Source organism: Camelus ferus, chromosome 18, assembly GCF_009834535.1.
Source record: "Camelus ferus isolate YT-003-E chromosome 18, BCGSAC_Cfer_1.0, whole genome shotgun sequence".
Classification (NCBI taxonomy): domain Eukaryota; kingdom Metazoa; phylum Chordata; class Mammalia; order Artiodactyla; family Camelidae; genus Camelus; species Camelus ferus.
The window spans coordinates 18,654,003-18,672,016 of record NC_045713.1 but is presented as its reverse complement, the minus strand read 5'-3'; the positions used below and the strand labels follow the sequence as shown (position 1 = coordinate 18,672,016).

The 18,014-nt window shown below is 43.6% G+C and overlaps 1 protein-coding gene across 6 annotated transcripts in view; it reads left to right on the top strand.

The window, feature by feature from the left end:
- The first annotated feature begins 4,836 nt into the window (after positions 1-4,836).
- ITGAL (integrin subunit alpha L) overlaps positions 4,837-18,014 on the top strand; it is a 36,104-nt gene continuing 22,926 nt past the window's right edge. For 3 of the 6 annotated variants that reach the window (XR_004312685.1, XM_032460461.1, XM_032460460.1), the window contains exons 1-10: positions 4,837-5,111; positions 6,226-6,328; positions 6,954-7,048; positions 7,158-7,225; positions 8,695-8,812; positions 8,936-9,066; positions 9,923-10,068; positions 14,675-14,807; positions 14,970-15,120; positions 17,861-17,934. Coding sequence is in view for 5 of the 6 variants with exons in the window: in XM_032460461.1 (XP_032316352.1) it covers positions 5,057-5,111; positions 6,226-6,328; positions 6,954-7,048; positions 7,158-7,225; positions 8,695-8,812; positions 8,936-9,066; positions 9,923-10,068; positions 14,675-14,807; positions 14,970-15,120; positions 17,861-17,934 (1,074 nt within the window). In the remaining variant the exon portion in view is untranslated. The remainder of the gene's footprint in view (positions 5,112-6,225; positions 6,329-6,953; positions 7,049-7,157; positions 7,226-8,694; positions 8,813-8,935; positions 9,067-9,922; positions 10,069-14,674; positions 14,808-14,969; positions 15,121-17,860; positions 17,935-18,014) is intronic. The other 3 variants (XM_032460459.1, XM_006181510.3, XM_006181509.3) reach the window with 2 other exon arrangements.

The window sequence follows — 18,014 nt, the reverse complement described above, 5'->3', positions numbered from 1 at the left end:
ATTAACTTGAGGTATCTGTTTTTTTGTGATTAGCAGTAATCTTTAACCAAGATGTATGCTTGAATACATGTATTTCCCAACCAAAATATTCACATATATACTGGCCCCTCCCCTATGTCTTCAGAGCGGTTCCCCAGAGTTATGAGGGGCTATCTTCTGGGCTATAGTTTTCAACAAGTTCCCCAAATAAAACCGAAACTCACTGCTCTTGCATTATGTGGTGTGTATGCCTTTTTTTTTTCAATTGACACCAAGATCAAGATAAAAATAGCAAGATATTGACAAATAAAGGAAGAACTGGTAGAATTGCCACAACTACTCTGGAGAACAACTTATTATGTATTGTTTTTGAAGATGTGTGTGCCTTATGACAAAATTTATACTTACGGGTATACCATAAGGAAATGTTATAAAGAATATGCAAAAAGACATATACAAGGATTTTTATTGATACAGTGCAACTGAACATCTGTCAGAAGAGAAAAGGAAGACTACATGTTAGCATATCCAAATAATGGAATATTATACAGCTGTCAAAATGAATAAACCAGAACTGTAAATATCAACTTTGATTGGTCTCACAGACATAATGTTGTGTTAACAAAGCAAAGTGCAGAACATTTTATACCATTTTGAAATCATTTCATGTCAATTAAAATCATAAATATCACAATAAATATATATATTGTGATATTTGTATATATGAAAATATGAAAGCATCAGTAGCCTCATATTAATTATAATTATAGCTTCTAGGGTATGAGACTGGAGAGGGGAACATGGAGGATTACAGTATTATTTGTACTGATATTTTTAGCAAAAAATATAAAATAATCTGATGCAAAAAGAAAATTCCAGGCAAAAGATGGTGGTGGCTTGGACCAGGAAACGAGCAGTGATGAAGATACAAAGTGGCAGAACACAAAGTTCTATTTGCTCTCTAGAGTGGAGCAAGAGAAAATTCTCATTGTGTTCAGATGAACTGATGGAAAAATAATAAATAATTAAAATCATTTTATCCTACAGAGGACACAGAGACTTGAAGCATCCAGGTCACTGCTCTGTCTTCGAGGTACAGATTCTGTGACCCTGGAACTTCCCAATCTAGGCTCTCATTTGTCCCCCCTCTGTCAGGTGATATGTTTGAGTCCATTGCCATGATCCTGTGTGGAACAATTTGTAGGTGGAGCAACCAAGCCATCCTGCATCTGTTCGGTCCCATCTATCTGTGGCTACCTTTGCCCTGGGCATCCATCACTGGTTGGTCAGCCATCACCACGCTAGCAGGATCAGTTTCACACTGTTCATTTGATGCAGCCAAGATGACATCATGCAGAAACCGCCTACTGAATCTGCTTTTCTCAGCAGGAGGTACAAGTATGGCCAACACTTCAAGTTTCATAAACTTTTCTCTAGGTACTCGGTCTGTTTGAACACCGATGAGGCATTTGGTAAGTTAGAGCACAGGGTATGGAGAGGCAACAAGGCCCCTGAAAGCCATGCCAAGGAGCTCAGACTTGTTGCACACAAACAGATCTTGTGTGTGCAAAAGGGGAATCATCAGAGGTTTTAAAATGTGAAACAGACATGCTCAGGTTTCCCAAGATTAATGTAGTAGAACTCTCTCCAACGGAAGGGGACTGAGAGAAAGAAGAGCTGTGATGACAATAAATTGTTCAGGTGAGAACTGATGGAGGTTCCAACAGAGGGAATGGAATCGAGAGACAGTTCAGAGGATCTGGGTGGAGAACTGGCAGTTTGAGTTATGATGGAGGTGGCCGGTGACCAAGAACGTGTGTGTGTGCATCCTGCCCCATCATGGTCCCAGTCTGAGATCTTTGCAGTCCAGCTCTTCAGGAGAATCACCTGCTCTGTCCTGCCCTGGGCCCCTGAACTCCTAGAATCTTTGGGGCTTGTTTGTACTTTGTAGCTTCTTCAGCCTTATAGTGTCTAAAGAGACTATCTTTCTGTTTCATTTTAAGCTGAAAACCAGAACATGATAAATACATAAATGAGTATACCCACTTGCTGAAACATACACATCAACTATAATCCAAGCAGTGGAGACTCTGAGATTGTTTCCCGGATTCCTTTCATCCCACGTGTTCTAGTCATTGCTACTGACACACTTAAAGTTTTTATAACCTTAAGCCCTAATTCAAGTGTCTAAAATTTGAAGCTGGCCTAAAGGGAAACCTTCACACTGGAGATGGCTGATTTGATTATTAATTCTGGGCTGGATGTTCTGTGCTGAGAGAATTACAGTTTTTCCAAACAGGTCAAAGCTGTATGGTTAACTACTTCCTAGTAGTTAACAACTCTTTTTGTCATGAAGAAAATATGGCTCCAAACTGTGAGAAATGGTTATCCTAGAGTTTTTTTTTTTTATATATCCTTTTATGTTACATACTTCTATGATGTTTGAATTTTCAAATGTATATTCTTTTCGTAGTTTCAAAACAAAACAAAAGAATTTGGTTGCATGTAAATTGCAACTCCTGTACAGACAATCAACGAAATCAGTCTGACTTCTCTGATTTTAACTGAATTTGAAGAAGACAATCTCACATCATCTCATTACCAAGAGCCAACCTGTGGTGTTGTAGCTGCCTGGCAGTAGACTCTGGGTAATCTGCATGCAGCAGCCTTCCCCAGGTCAGTGACACTGGAAGTGGCCTTGTAGTCAGATTTCATTTGAGTAGGATTTTCTTACAAGAGAGAGAGAATCTGAAGTGTATCAGCATCACTTTCCCATAAACAAATATAGTTCCTCTATTCTGTTATGGTTTTAGTATTTTTATTTTTTGACAAGTGTTCGAGTTACACATCCTTGTTAAAAAAAATTTTTTTTCCAAACAATACAGAAATGTGTAAACTGTATTCTGCAGAGGTAACCACTGTTTAAAGTTTGGTTGTGTGCCCTTTCAGTTTTTACACACACACACACACACACATTTCAACTTCTAGTTCCAGAACATTTCATAATTGCAGAAAAAGCCTCTATACCCAACCTTAGTCACTCCCCATTCCCCACTTCCCAGACCCTGTTAACCACTAATCTATTTTCTGTCTCTACAGATTTGCCTAATGTGGACATTTCACTTAAAAGCAATCACACAATACGTGATCTTTTGTACCTGGCTTCTTTCACTTAGCATGTTTTCAAGGTTTGTCCATGTTGTGGCACGTACTAAGACTTCTTTTTATGGCTGAATAATATTCCATTGTGTGAATATACCACTTGTTTATCTGTGTATCAGTTGATGGACATTTGCATTGTTTCCAGTTTTGGGCTAATATGAATAATGCTGTTATGAGCACTCATGTGTTGACTAAAAAAATGCACAACCTAAAAGTTGAAAGTTATGTTTTATTCGACACATTTTCTGAGGACTCGAGCCTGGGAGGTGGCGTCTCAAATTGCTCTAAGAGACTGTTCCAAAGAGGCAAGGGAGGAGCCAGAATATATAGGCGGTTTTTGCAACAAAGACCAGGTAATCAGAACATGAAAAGATTACTGTTAATTAAGGAAAGCCAGATATCTCAAGTTAAGGAATTTAGTGCTTTTCTATGTATGGGAAAGTGCAAAAGTCTGGGCTCATTGAAATCATTCTTTTGATATGTACCTTAGCTATCTAGGGCCAGTATCCTGTGCTTTCCTATCTGGATTTCCCTCAGGGGACACCGTTGGGGGTGCCTGCAGAGGCTGGGCTGCCTGCTTATCTGCATCCTGAGTTCCTTCTGCTCCCTGTCGGGGGTCTCCAAAGCATCCTTTGTTTACTAATATGGCTGGCAATATTTGTCATTCACATGTGTATAAGTTTTTTATGAATGTATGTTTCCAATTCTTTTGGGTCTATACCCAGGAATTGCTAGGTCACATAGAAACTCTACATTCAAATTTTTTGAGAAACTGTCACCTTTTCCATAGCAGCTGCACCTGCTTAAATTCCCACAGGCAAAGTACCAGAGTTCCAATTTCTCCACATTCTCACACTTACTTTTTCTTTCTTTCTTTCCATTTCTTTCCTCCTTCCTTCCTTCCTTCCTTCCTTCCTTCCTTCCTTCCTTCCTTCCTTCCTTCCTTCCTTCTTTCTTTCTTTCTTTCTTTCTTTCTTTCTTTCTTTCTTTCTTTCTTTCTTTCTTTCTTTCTTTCTTTCTTTCTTTCTCTTTCTTTCTTTCTTGTGGGTGTGAGGTGGTTCTTTTGTCTTTGATTTGCATTTCTCTAATGACGAATAACGATCAACATATTTTCCTGTGCTGAGTGGCAATTTTACATATTGTTTGTGGAGAAATGTCTATTCAGATTCTTTGTCCACTTAAAAAACTGGGTTGTCTTTTTATTGTTGAGTTAAAGAGTTCTCTATAGTCTGGATACAAGTCCCATATCACAGATACGATTTGCAAATCTTAAATCTCCTACTAGATGGAATTTTTTTCTTTGTTTTTCAGACTCAAAATGAGTTACTAAATATATTGTCCTATTACTTGCTCTTTTTCTTCAACAGTGAGTATATCATGGACATCTTTTACTGTCAAGAGAAAGCAATCTCCCTATATTTAAAAAAAAAAAAAGAATGTGATCTCATTTTTTTTTTTTGTCCTACCTTATTTTTTTCCCTTCCTCATTCTTTTCTGTGTTCTATCACAGTTGTACTGCAGTTCATTTGACCAGTACCTCCCCTGAGCTTTATAGAGTCTTGTGTTGGTGTGTTGGTGAAGGACTGAGACCCAGCTGCTCTTGGGCAGGAGAGGAAGTCATCTCACTACTGTGCTTTTTGCTCTTGGATGATATGAAAATACAAGCAGGCCCAGGAAGTGTGTCTAACTTGCTCATACTTCCTCCCTGAACCCGTGCGGTTTCACAACCCCTCTAGGCACAACCCCTTCTGCCCTCGACCCAGTGTTACCAGCCTTGGTGCCTCTGTGAGAAAGCCTCACTGCAAGAGGCCCCAGGGCATTATCATTTCCCTCTTTCACCCTACCTAGGTTGCCAGCAAATCCCAAGGGCCCTCCGAGACGATTCAGCGTCTGGGTCCCTCCAGCCATTTGAAAGATGAACTCCTGCATCATCGTAATGAGACTGCTGCTGTCTGGGCCTTTTCTCTTTGGTAGGCAGGGGAGGTGGGGAGGGGAAGGAACATGTGTCTGTGACCAAGGAAACTGCAGGGCTTTGTTAAACTGGAGTAAATGAGCGGCTGTTCTAAGGGTAGGATAGGCCATAGGTAATGTTGGGGCCCAGGAATCATGGAGGGAGAATGAGAAAAAGAAAGTCAGGGTCCAAAATATAGGCCAGGTATGAAGGAAAAGACAGGGAAGGGAGACAAAGGTGGCAACAGTGAGATGGGGGAGTGGGCCCTTAAAAAACGGTGGGTGGTTAATGGGTATGTAGAGCTGGCCTAGGGTCTGGTCCTAACCGTACTACCTCTCTGTGCCATCTTAGGCAAGTCCTTTCCCCTTCTGGGGCCTCAGTCTCTCCATCTGAACAAATGGCGGGGCCAGCATCTCTGACATCCTAAGATGCTGTGATATAAACCTGAGGCCTGGAAGGAAAGCAGGGCCAGAAAGGACAGTTTAGGGCTTTCAGATGACGCCTAGGCTCACCAGGATGGGGAATGTGATGGGGGAATTTGAGATCTAATGGGTACGGAAAAGATTGGTCCATGTGGAGGTGGGGAGTGAGGGAACGTTTGATGAGTCAGGAGGCAACTTCGCGGGATCAGGGTATCTTGAACTTTCACAGGGAGAAAGACTGAGGCTAATTATCTCAGTTTTCTGGGTGACTGAGCCCCAGGCCCAGGGGAGAGGTGGGTGTGTGGGGAGAGGCACCCTGCCTTGGGGCATCCCCTTCACTTCCCGGACCCCTGGGTCTGCTCCTCTCTCACAGGCTTCTGCCTGTGCATCCCTCCTTCTTTGCTGAGATGCCAAATAGGAAGTTTTCCTTCCCAGGCCCTGGAGCTGCCAGAGCTCTGGGTAATAGGAAATAACTGCTTCCATATTTCCCAGTGTCCAGGCCCTCAAAGAGGGGTCCAGAGGGCAGCTTCCATCTCTGCCTCAGGTGTGGGCAGCCTGGGGAGGAGGGAGCAAGGTCCTTGAAGGTCGGGCTGCTCACTTGGGGCACGTGGGCAGCGGCCAATCATCACCTGCCAGTCGGGGTGGGGCATGTGAGGGGGTGGGGGGGGTCCCCTGGCCAGAAGTGGCTGACGGGCTCCCTGTGTTCCTCAGCCCCAGCCTGGAGCTACAACCTGGACGTGCGACATGTGCAAAACTTCTCCTTCCCACAAGCCGGGAGGCATTTTGGGTACCGTGTCCTTCAGGTTGGAAATGGGTAAGCTGCCGCCACATGCCTTCCCTGCCCTGGCCAGGACCTCCCTGTTTCAAGGAGTGCATGGTGAGATTTGCCAGAAACAGGAGCAAGGCCATCAGACAGTAGGGTGAGGACGATCCATCGACGCATCGTTAAAGCACCATACAAGTGCCTGATAGAAGGGGAAACAGCCCTTAATACGCTTTGTAGCACTTCCTAGATTCCTGACCCTCTTCCAGACCAGACAGTGAACTCCTTGAAGGCAGGGATTTTGTTTCTCTACCGCTTCTCCCACCCATCCCTGGTACATACCACAGCCTAGCACATGGCAAGTATGCTATAAATGGCTTCTGAGTTGGTGGCTGATTGAATGAACTCATAATGTGACATTCTGGCAGATCATTCTCTGGGCCTCCGTTTTTCTGGACTGTAAATGGAAAAGATCCTTAACTTTCTCCAATTCGGACATACTGGATTATTTATTTGGGATTCAGGAGGGAAGAGGTGGGGGCTGAGGAGCCACCGGGTAGGGGAGTGACTGAATTGCTTCGGGATGCCTTGTCAGGGATCTGAACCCCCTTAACAGGTAGGAGTGGGTGAGTAAAGACCTGGGCAACCCCATCTCACAGGTGAGATTTCTCATCAGGGTTGTCGTGGGAGCGCCAGGTGAGGGGAACAGCACAGGAAAGCTCTATCAGTGCCAGCCAGGCACAGGACACTGCCAGCCAGTCAGACTGAGTGGTGAGTAACTGGTTTGGGAGCTGGAAGGAATGGTGTCAGAAAATCCACGCTGGCCCCACCACACCTGGATTGCCTGAGTTCCTCTAGACCAATCTTCTGGTGCCTACAGGTTCCAACTATACCTCCAAGTATTTGGGAATGACCTTGGCGACAGACCCCACAAGTGACAGCCTTTTGGTAAGAATTTCGTATAGTGTGATATCAGCGCCTGTGAAGCTTGATCTAGGAAAAACAGGCTGAAAGGAAGGGAGAAAAAATGGATTAAAGATCCTATAGAAGATTATAATTATCAGAGTGATTCAGATTCAATCTGTGTTTATTGAGAACCAACTATCAGCCAGGTATTTTTGAGACCCTAGTTTCCTCAGTTTTTTTTTTTTTTTTCCTAAATACAAAGTATCTGTCACCATTAATATATAAGATGATCTGTGGTGGAATACAGCTTTTAATGTTTTAATAGTTATATTTTTATTTAATGGCTTATTAGAAAAAAATATACAGCAAGTACATCAAATTCATGATTTCTTGGATCCCATTGCTTAGGATGAGGCTAAAGCTTAAAAAAAGTAAATTTAAATTAAATTAAATATTAAGTAAGTAATAGTATAGATGATATGCCCATATGACAGAAATTGTGAATCAGTACACAAATGCTTAAAGGTTAGGAAACACTGCTTTATCTCTTTTAATCCTCAAGACACTCAGGTGAGATAAGGATGAGTAAATACATTTTACACAGGAGGAAACAGAACCAAAGGGGTCAAAAGACTTGGCCAAGGTCACATGGTTTTAAAGAGGTGGAGGCAGAATTTGAATCACATTCCCATTTGATTCCAAGTCCATTGCTCTTTACAATTCATCCCAGCAGCATCCTTCTGACACAGGTATATGAGAGATAGAAGTCTCAATGAGTGAAATATTTACCCAGTATTTAACTGGAGCTTGATTACTTAGCTGTTATATGCCAGGCATGGTGCTAGGTTCTGATGGAGGAAGGAGAGTGAGATATAAAGATGACCATGACATGAGCTCTGACTTTCAAGAAATTGCAGTCTGGCAGGAAAGATAGTCATAAATGAAAGAAACAGCATTGTGTATTCTGGGACTAGGGAGTGATTTGATTTGGCTTGAACACAGAATGTGTGATTGAGATAGAAGGGGAAGGGCCTGGAAATGTAGATAGCGCCCAACTGTAAACAATACGAATGCCAAACTAAAGAGTTTAGACTTTATTCTCTAGGCAGCGAGCATCTGTTGGCATATAGCATTGGTAGTAGGGATGGAGAGATTAATACAAGAAACCTGAAGGCAGAATTACCTTGGTAACCAGTTGGATGTAGGGAATGAAGCCAGGGGATGATGACCCTGAAGGTTCTTGTTCTTGGCTGATGATGTGCCAAAGACGCACAGCAAGAGGAAACCCCAATCCCTTTTTCTTTTTCTTTTTCTTTTTATTATTTAAAATTTTTTTTTAAATTTTGGGGGGTGAGGAGGTAATTAGGTTTATTTATTTACTTACATTTATTATTGTTTTTTAATAGAGATACTGAGGACTGAAACTGGGACCTTGTGCATGCTTAGCATGCACTTTACCACTGAATTATACTCTCCCCACCAACACCTTTTTATATCTCTGCTTCCTTCAGGCCTGTGACCCTGGGCTGTCTCGGACATGTGACCAGAATATTTATCTAAGTGGCCTGTGTTACCTCTTCCGCCAGAATCTGATGGGTCCCATGTTGCAGGGACGCCCTGGTTATCAGGGTAAGAAACTGGGGATCTGGTGGGTAAAAATACCTCCAGGTGGTCGCCCACATATGGGAACCAGCATGGGCAGGCCGGCCACTGGAGCCCCTTTACCAAGCCCCTTTGTGTCTGCCTCTGCAGAGTGTATAAAGGGCAACGTAGACTTGGTATTTCTGTTTGATGGCTCACTGAGCTTGCAGGAAAATGAATTTCAGAAAATTCTAGACTTCATGAAGGATGTGATGAAGAAACTCAGCAACTCTTCCTACCAGGTAAATATACCAGATTCCTGGCTGTAGGGAATAGATGCCTACCTGAGCTAGCTTAAGGCCTAAAAGGAAAATTTAGTATATGGTGTCTCTGGAACATAAGAGCATGACTGCAGCTAGATCCTCTGCTCCCAGGATTCTCCCCAGTTCTCATTTCTGTTTTCTGCTGGCTCTTGTTTCCCTCTTCTCTTTCTCTTCCTCTTTGGATCACATGGGCCTGTGGAAAGCTCCCAAGTTAACATGTTAAAGTTTTGGGAGGTTTTTGTTTGTATTTTTAAATCTTCCTCTCAAGCAACCCCTCCCTCTACAAATTCCACCTTTTCAGAGAAGAGATTCTGACTGGCCTCACCTCAGCCAGGTGGCTGTCTTTGGCTCAACCAGTTGTGTCCAGTCTAGCAGGGTCACTCAGAAGAAATATGGTCACTAGGAACCATTTCTGTCAGTGAGGTAGGCAGACCCAGAGAACTGGAGCCCAGAAGACAGCATTACATAAGGGAGTGGAGGTTTATTTAATTTTAGTTCTGTTTTTTTTATATACAACCTTGTCTTAAAATTTTTTTTCCTTCCAGTTTTACTGAGAAATAATTCACATACAGCACTGTATTGAGGGGGTAATTAGGATTTATTTATTTGTTTATTTTGATGGAGATACTGGGGAGTGAACGCAGGACCTTGTGCTTGCTAGGCACGTAGTCTACCACTGTGCTGTCTTCTCCCCCTCAACCTCAATTTCAAAAGCATGACTTGAGGCAAGGATGTGGAGTTGGGTTGCCCAGGTCCTGGATCAGAAGCAGAGACTGAAGCGGACAAGTGGGAAGGGCTATGTAATGACATTTCATGTCTTCCTTCTTTTTTCTAGTTTGCTGCTGTTCAGTTTTCCACGAACTGCAAAACAGAATTCACTTTCTTGGATTATGTTAAATTGAGGGACCCTGATGCTCTGCTGGCCAAAGTCAAACACATGAAAGACTTGACTAACACCTTTAAGGCCATCAACTATGTCGCGTGAGTTCACTTTATCGTGAGAGAGCCCATCCATCAGTTGTTCCGTGTGTCCTAGTTTTTTCAAGTTGCAAAGCATAGGAACTCAATAGGTGGGTTCAGCAAGGGGAAAATTATTTGTAAGAATTCAAGTGGAGCAATTTTAGTCCAGTTTCTTTTTTTTTTTTTCAACTGAAGTTTAGTTGATTTACAGTGTTGTGTTAGTTTCTGGTGTATAGCATAGTGATTCAGTTATACATATATATATATATTCTTTTTCATTACAGGTTATTACAAGATAGTGAATGTAGTTCACTGTGCTATGTATTAAGACCTTGCTGTTTATCTATTTCCTATATAGTAGTTTATATTAGTCCAGGTTCTTTTGATTGTAACAGGAATCTACTTTATACCAACTAAATCCCAAAGGGAACTTCTTTTTTTTAAAGATATTTTTATTGAAGTATAGTCAGTTTACAATGCTGTGTCAGTTTCTGGTGTACAGCACAATACTTCAGTCACATAGAAACATACATTCGTTCTCATATTCTTCTTTGCCATAGGTTACAAGATATTGAATATGATTCCCTGTGCTATACAGTATAAACTTGTTGTTTATCTGTTTTATACATATTAGTTAGTATCTGCAAATCTTGAACTCCCAGTTTATCCCTTCCCACCCCTGGTAACCATAAGTTTGTTTACTATGTCTTCGAGTCCGTTTCTGTTTTGTAAATAAGTTCATTTGTCTTTTTTTTTTTAGATTCCACATATAAGTGGTATCATATGGCATTTTTTTTTCTCTTCCTGGCTTACTTCACTTAGAATGACATTCTCCAGCTTCATCCAAGTTGCTGCAAATAGCATTATTTTATTATTTTTATGGCTGAGTAGTATTCCATTGTATAAATATACCACAACTTCTTTATCCAGTCATCTGTCAATGGACATTTAGGTTGTTTCCATGTCTTGGCTATTGTAAATAGTGCTGCTATGAACATCAGAGTGCAGGTATCTTTTTAAATTAAGGTTCCAAAGGGAACTTCTTGAGAGGATACAGGGATAGCTCATGAATCTTTGGGACAGAGAGTATCACCAGGATGCCTGAGGGACTAGAACCAGGACTTGGAAAGTGATTGTGAATTATGGAAGCCACGGGAGAGTCATATCTTAGATGGAAATCAGGTTTTGAACTCAATGTATGAACACAAATCTCAAACAATCAAATTATTTTTGAAGAATTCTTTGAATTGTTCATAAAAGTCAATATAGCCATGTCCCACACTGGAAACTAGCACATCCTCATTTCCTAAATCTACCAACCCAGAGTTGGATCAGATTGCTGTCTTTAAATTGAAGCTTAGATGAACATAGTTAGATGCTGCGTCCAGCGCAGCTCGGGACCATGTCTGAGGACAGGCGACGCAAGACTTAAGAAACAAAGAGACAAAGAAAAGAGCAAAGATGGGACCAGGGGACTCAAGATCTCGTGGCTCTAGAGCACCGAAAGCCTGGTCGACATCATATTTATTAGGAGTATACAGCTCAGGAAATATAAGATCAAAGAGGTGGGGATTTAGATATTCCATATGATAAGCACTAAATTCTGCTTGCTGCTTAACTGATTAATCTCAGGCCTATCCCTTCCACGAACAATCACCCTCCTCGGGTTATGCAAAATGTCTAAGTCTGTCCTGTTATTGCCTCTGGGACATCTCGAGATAGCAAATACTTCCTCGGGTTAAACAGCATGCTTTCATGCCAGAACAAAGTTCTGTTAATGGATGATCTGGCTTTCCAGGACTGTCCATTGTTTTACTCTAGGAAATATCTGCCCTCCTTCGTGCCCTTATGGTCAGTCTCAAGATTTCTCCTTACAAATTTTCTTTAGCACAATACGTGTTATAGGTCATCTACTGTGTAAAACATTAAAACAAAGCAAGCAAGTGCATTTTAAGCAAGTAAGTGTGAATATACTATTTTAAGCTCATGGAAATCTAGGTGTGGCTTGTTTTCGAGCTGCTTGTTGTCCAGCGGCTTGTTTCCCAGCAGTTGGACTGTGTTAAAGGGCCATATTGTATATTTTTTGAAGACCTTTAAACTTTAGAGTGGACCATGGAAACTGAGACCAATTTGGGGAGTAAGAGAGTTAGACTGCCTATCTCATGCTCCCCTGGGGCATGCACTAAAATTGAGTGAAAAAGCAGGAAGGACCTCCTGTACTATTATTACACTTATTTTTCTCATTTCCATTAGTTTGCCAAACATGTACAGTTGAATTTGCATAAGTTAAACATGCATGTGCTGTATCTCCTTAAGACTCTGCTGGTGTTTCCAGCTCTTTCCTTCTGGTGCTCACTTGACCTGTCACGTCTACCTCATTCTTCTCTCTCTGTCGACAGCTTTGATGGGTACGTGGTCGAACCGTGTCCACTGGAAAAGTAATAGCCACAGTTCAGGTGAACAACCTGAATTGTAGCTTCCGGGAGAGAAACTCTGATTGGCTGAGCCTGGGTTGTGTGTCTGGAGGTCCACCCACTTATGGTCTGGGTCTGCTTTATGGCTTAGAGTCACAAGGCACAAACTTGGATTCTGGGGTCCCACCTCCATTGGGAAGGGGGCCAATCTTAGAGAAAGGGGTACCATAGGATACCCCAAAATGTGTCATCTGTGGGAACAAAAAGAAGCAGTCACGGAAATGTGTTTCATAATAATTTTGGACCATCTGGCTGCGTGTCAGGCAGTGTTCCAGGTCAGGACTTGGCAGATTTTTTTTTTCTGTAAAGGGCAAGATACTAATATTTTTGACTTTCCTGGCCACATACAGTATCTGTTGCATATTCTTCTTTGTTTCTGGAACTCTTTAAAAACAAATATATGCAACCCACTTTTAGCTCAGAGACCATACAAAAACACGCTGTGGGCTGGGTTTGGCCTGCGGATTTTTGTTTGCCACATTCCAGGTGCTGGGATTTAACAGTGAATGAAACAAAGAAAAATCTCTGCCCTCCTGGAGCTTAACATTCTAGTAGCAGAAAGAATTTCAGTAAACAGGATAAATAAATAAATGGGATAACAGAGTAGAAAATGTAAGCTTTATAAAGAAAAACATAGCAGTGTTCAGTAGGAAGATTGGGGAAGGTTATGTCTGAGCAAAGACTTGTCGGAGGTGAGGCAGCCAACAATGCGGATACCTGGGGGGAGAACGTTCCAGGTACACGGAATAGCAGAGGCTCTGATCCCATGCTGGGGATGTTCACGGAAGAACCAGGACACCAGTGTGGCTGGAAAGAAAAAAGTGATGGGTTAAAGTAAAGATGAGGTCACAGAGATCAGGGAAGTCTGGGTGAGTTAGGGACTTGGAGCCCATCATGAGGGCTTTGGCTGTTCCTTTAAGATGAGAATCATTGGAGTTTTTGAGCAGAGAAGTGATCATCTGATTTATGTTTTTAAAAGAGTCCCTCTGGCTGTAAGGTTGATATTAGACTGTGGAAGGGGCAAGGATAGAAACAGGGAGGCCAGTTAGCAGATTATTGAAAAATCCAGATGAGAGACGGTGGTGGTTCAAATAAGGGTGGAAATCCATGAACACGATCCGTGACAGGCCATGTTTGCGTGGATGGAGGTTAGGGAAACATCTGCATCCAAAACAGAACTAGAGGTCTTGTCAGCAGGTGGTTTTGACCTTGCCCATCTGAGTTCCTCTGTCTTTGGCAGCTTCTGAGTAGCTTTCCCGCCCTCCTCTCTGTATCGCTTCACCTCCCACTGTGGCCTCTCCCTGTGACTTTCAGCTTCTGTTCCCAGTGCAGGTCAAGACATAAATCAGGGGTTGCGGATTGTCGCCTCTTAGATTGATTGTCCATCTTTGGTTAGCTGTGGGTTGAGGAGAGATAGTTCAAATATAGCTGCTGTCTCAGCAGAAACTGGGGGGCAACCTGTCTTGCTTCAGAAGGAGGCTGTGGGCAGGGCAGGAATTTGGAGACTTGACCTGTCCAGCATTCAGTCCTCCCTTCTTTCTTTTCTGTCACATGCACTGAGCACCTACTACAGAGTAGGCTGGTGCCAGAGTCAGGAGCCCGAGGTACAGCATGGTTCTTTCCTTGAGAAACTCATGGTTTGGGGAGAGTCACTTTGATTCCCCAGGAGACTTGCTGCAGCCGAGATCTACAGGCAACCTGGCAATAGTAGGGGAGGCATAGGAGGCGCTACATGTGTTTGCTCTGGAAGGGTGACTTTCCACTTTTCTTTGGCCATGGAACCCATCCTTGTGCTGACATCTCCCTAAGATTACCAGCATGTCTAACTGATTAAAGGGTAGTCACCATGAGACTGAAATGAGGGGTAGGAATTCCCGAGTCTTCCTCCCACTGCCCATGGACTCAGGGACAACCTTATGGCTGCCCAGATTTCAGCTGAGGACCACTGGTCCAGAAGGAAGAATATAGCAGCAAGGGTGAGGAAGGAGATTCAGAAGAGAACTTTGAAGGCTGGGAACAGGAATATCTGCCTGGGTATTGTGAGAAGGGCTGTTGCATCAGCAGCAGGGCAGTGACTGAATGAGCAGGCTGAGGGAAAGATCTCAGATGATGTAGGAGGAGCCTCTCACACACTCCGCTTTTCCTGGACATAGGACCGAGGTGTTCCGGCAAGACCTGGGGGCCCGGCCAGATGCCACCAAAGTGCTTATCATCATCACTGACGGGGAAGCCACTGACAAAGACAACATTGAAGCAGCCAAAGACATCATCCGTTATGTCATTGGGGTATGGGCCCCAGGTCCTTGCTTCTTCTTAACGTCCCATCTTCCCTCTCCTGTTTCTGAACCCCACTCCCTTTTCTCCCTGGGGCCAGGGTCTTGTGAAAATAATAGAAAATTGGTCTGCAATTCTGGGGATGCCTGCTCTTCACTTTTCACTCCCTCACAGATTGGAAAGTATTTTAAGACCAGTGAAAGTCAGAAGACACTCCATGAATTTGCCTCAACACCTGTGAAGGAGTTTGTAAAGATTCTGGACACATTTGAGAAGCTTAAAGGTCTATTCACTGAGCTGCAAAAAAAGATCTATGACATTGAGGGTGAGTGGCAGACCCTTGGGAGAGAGGGTTCAGGGGGTTGTATACAGAAACTCATCTGGGGCATTAGATTAGAGACACAAGGGATAGATTAGAGAGTGCTTGCATTGGTAAAAGCTCCCCGGATAAAAGACCTCAGGTGGGAACTTAGGGGAGAGTGATTTAGGAGCGGCCTCTGTTTCCCTCTGAAATTCTGTCTTCCTCTTGAAGCTCAGCCTGGTCCAGGGTGGGGCCCTGGGCTGACCTATATCTTGTTGGTGTCAACTGGCCCCTGTTGAATGACCATAATTCCTTCCACCATTCACTCAGCTCCCTCATCGTCACTTATCCTAGGCCTCAAATTACTTAAGATGGGCAAGCGGGCAGGAGCCAAGTGCAAGGACCCCACAGGCCCTCTTCCTTGACCCAAAAAAAGAGAAGGTTTTGATTGTAGTTGCCAGATGGAGGACTGGCTATGGGAGAGTATTTCCCCAAGTAGCCTAGGTGGCTGAAAGTTACATGATTCTGCCAGGAAGCCCCTTTGCTAGAACATAGCTTGGTATTCAGTTCAGTTGAAGAGGCAATGCATTATATATAATGGGACCAGGTGGACCTGCTCAAGAATCCACTCTGCCTGTGCTGTGTGACCTCAGCCAGATCACTTTCCCTCTCTGTGGCTCATTGTTCTCTGTTATATGAGGATAGTAATGCCAATCTCAGAGAATTGTAAAGTTTAACTGCTCTGTTATTTACCTAGGGCTGCTGTAACAGAGTACCAAAAACCAAATGGCTTAAAGCAAGACAAATGTGTTGTCTTGCAGTTCTAGAGGCTATAAGTCAGAAATCAAGGGTTGGGCAGCACCATGCTCCTTGTGATGGTTTTGGAGGGAATCCATCCCTGCCTAACTTCCTGCTCTAACTTCCAGTGTTTGCTAGCAGTCCTTGGTGTTCCTTGACTCACAGCTGCATCACTCCAGTCGCCTGGCCACCTTCTCTCTGTGTGTCTTCACATCTTCCCTCTGTGTCCAAATTTCCCCTTTTTATAAGGACAGCAGTCATACTGAATCAGGGCACACCCTAGTGAGCTCACTTTAACTCCATTATCTCTGTAAAGACCCTATTTCCAGATAAGGTCACATTCTAAAGTACTAGGGATTAAGACTTCAGCCTGTTTTCTCTAGGGAACACAATTCAAGCCCTAACAACTGTTTAGCAAAGTGCTCGGTACTTGTGGGCTCTCTGTACATGGTAGCTCTTATCTCTCCCCTTACCCGCCCTGCCCTGACTCATCCTTCAGATCGTGGTCTAGATGTCATTCCTTCTGATAAGTTCTTGCCGGTCCCCAAGTCTTTGTGCTCCTTCCTGGGGCTGCTTTAAACACTGTCTGTTCCCCATCAGAGCTCCTGTGACAGACCTTGTACATTGTCCATTAGATGTCTGTCTCTCACACTAAACTGTGAGGTTGATCATGGCAAACATTGTGCCTGCCTTTTCATCGCTGTATCCCCAGCACCAAATAGTTAGTGGCTCTAAATATGCCCTTAGCAAATGAACAAATCTGCATAATAATTGTTACCTTTCTTGAAAGCTCAGAGGTCACAGGCACTTTATCTGTATCATTGAATCCGTTCCTCGTTCCTCGCAGTATCCTTGCAAGGCTGCTGGTGTTTTTTTTATTTTATTCATTCATGATTGCAACACTATGGACCGGGCACTATGAATAAGGCACTCAGGGATATTGCCAACATAGAGCTCATATTCAGGTTGGATAAAGAAAGACAGGAAACGTGTAAATAAACAGGATGATTAAAGAATGTGTTACGTGCTATAAAGAAGAGAAATAAAATGATGAGACAGATTGAATTGGAAGAGGCCACTGTAGATAAGCTTTCCAAGGAAGACTTTTCTGAGATGCTTTTTTTTAAATGGAGGTAAAATCCACTCTGAGATGACTTTTGAGCTGAGACATGAGAGATGAGAATCCAACAGCCACATGAGGAGTGTGGGCAGAGAGCACTGACTCAGAGAGGGGAGCAGATGTGAAGGCCTGGGCGTGGGGTGGGGCTCGGTGTGTCTGAGAAGTAGGAGGACAGGGCAGCGTGATAGGAGTAGGGGTGGGAGGGAGAGAGAATGTTGGAGAGGAATGCAGGGGCCTTCCAACTACAGACCAATGGGAAGTAACAAAGGGTTTTTAAGAAATTGAAAGATGAGGTCTGATGTACATATTTTTAAAAGATTATTCAACTTACTCTGTGGGAAAAGGGCATAGAAAGAGGAAGAATGAAGTCAAATAGACCAAATTTGTAAGTTCTTGCATTAATCAGGCACGTGAAGAGGCTGGCCTGAGCCAGTGTGGCGGCGATACAGACGATTCAGAGAAGAGGGCAGCTGTGTTGTGCAGGTAGAATCATCACGATCTGGTCATCTGGTGGAGACAGGACAGAGGGGAAAGGGAAGAGTCCAGGCCAATGGCTGGGCTTTCAGTGTGAGTCACTAGGTGGGTGGGGGTGCCATCCGCTGAAGAGGGGATCCCTGGGTGGGAGCGGAAATCAAGAGCTGCCTGTTAGATGTACTGAGTTGGGTAATGAAATAGCCACATCTGAGCTCATGGAGAGTCATGGGAGACTCAGAGCCCAAGTCACCTCCCCGTCTGACATGCTCCTTCTACCTTGCCTGCAGGAAGATGCTGTGTTCCCTTTCACGAGTATCATGGTTTTCACTGCTCCCTGGGTCTCAACCCATTGTCCCCTACCCTGTCCCTCAGGCACAAGCAAACAGGACCTGACATCCTTCGACATGGAGCTGTCCTCCAGCGGGATCAGTGCGGACCTCAGCAAGGTGAGTGATGGGCCTGAAGCACTGGGCTGAGGGACATGGTGGGAATGCAGCTGACCCCGCTCACCCCCCTCCCTGGGCAG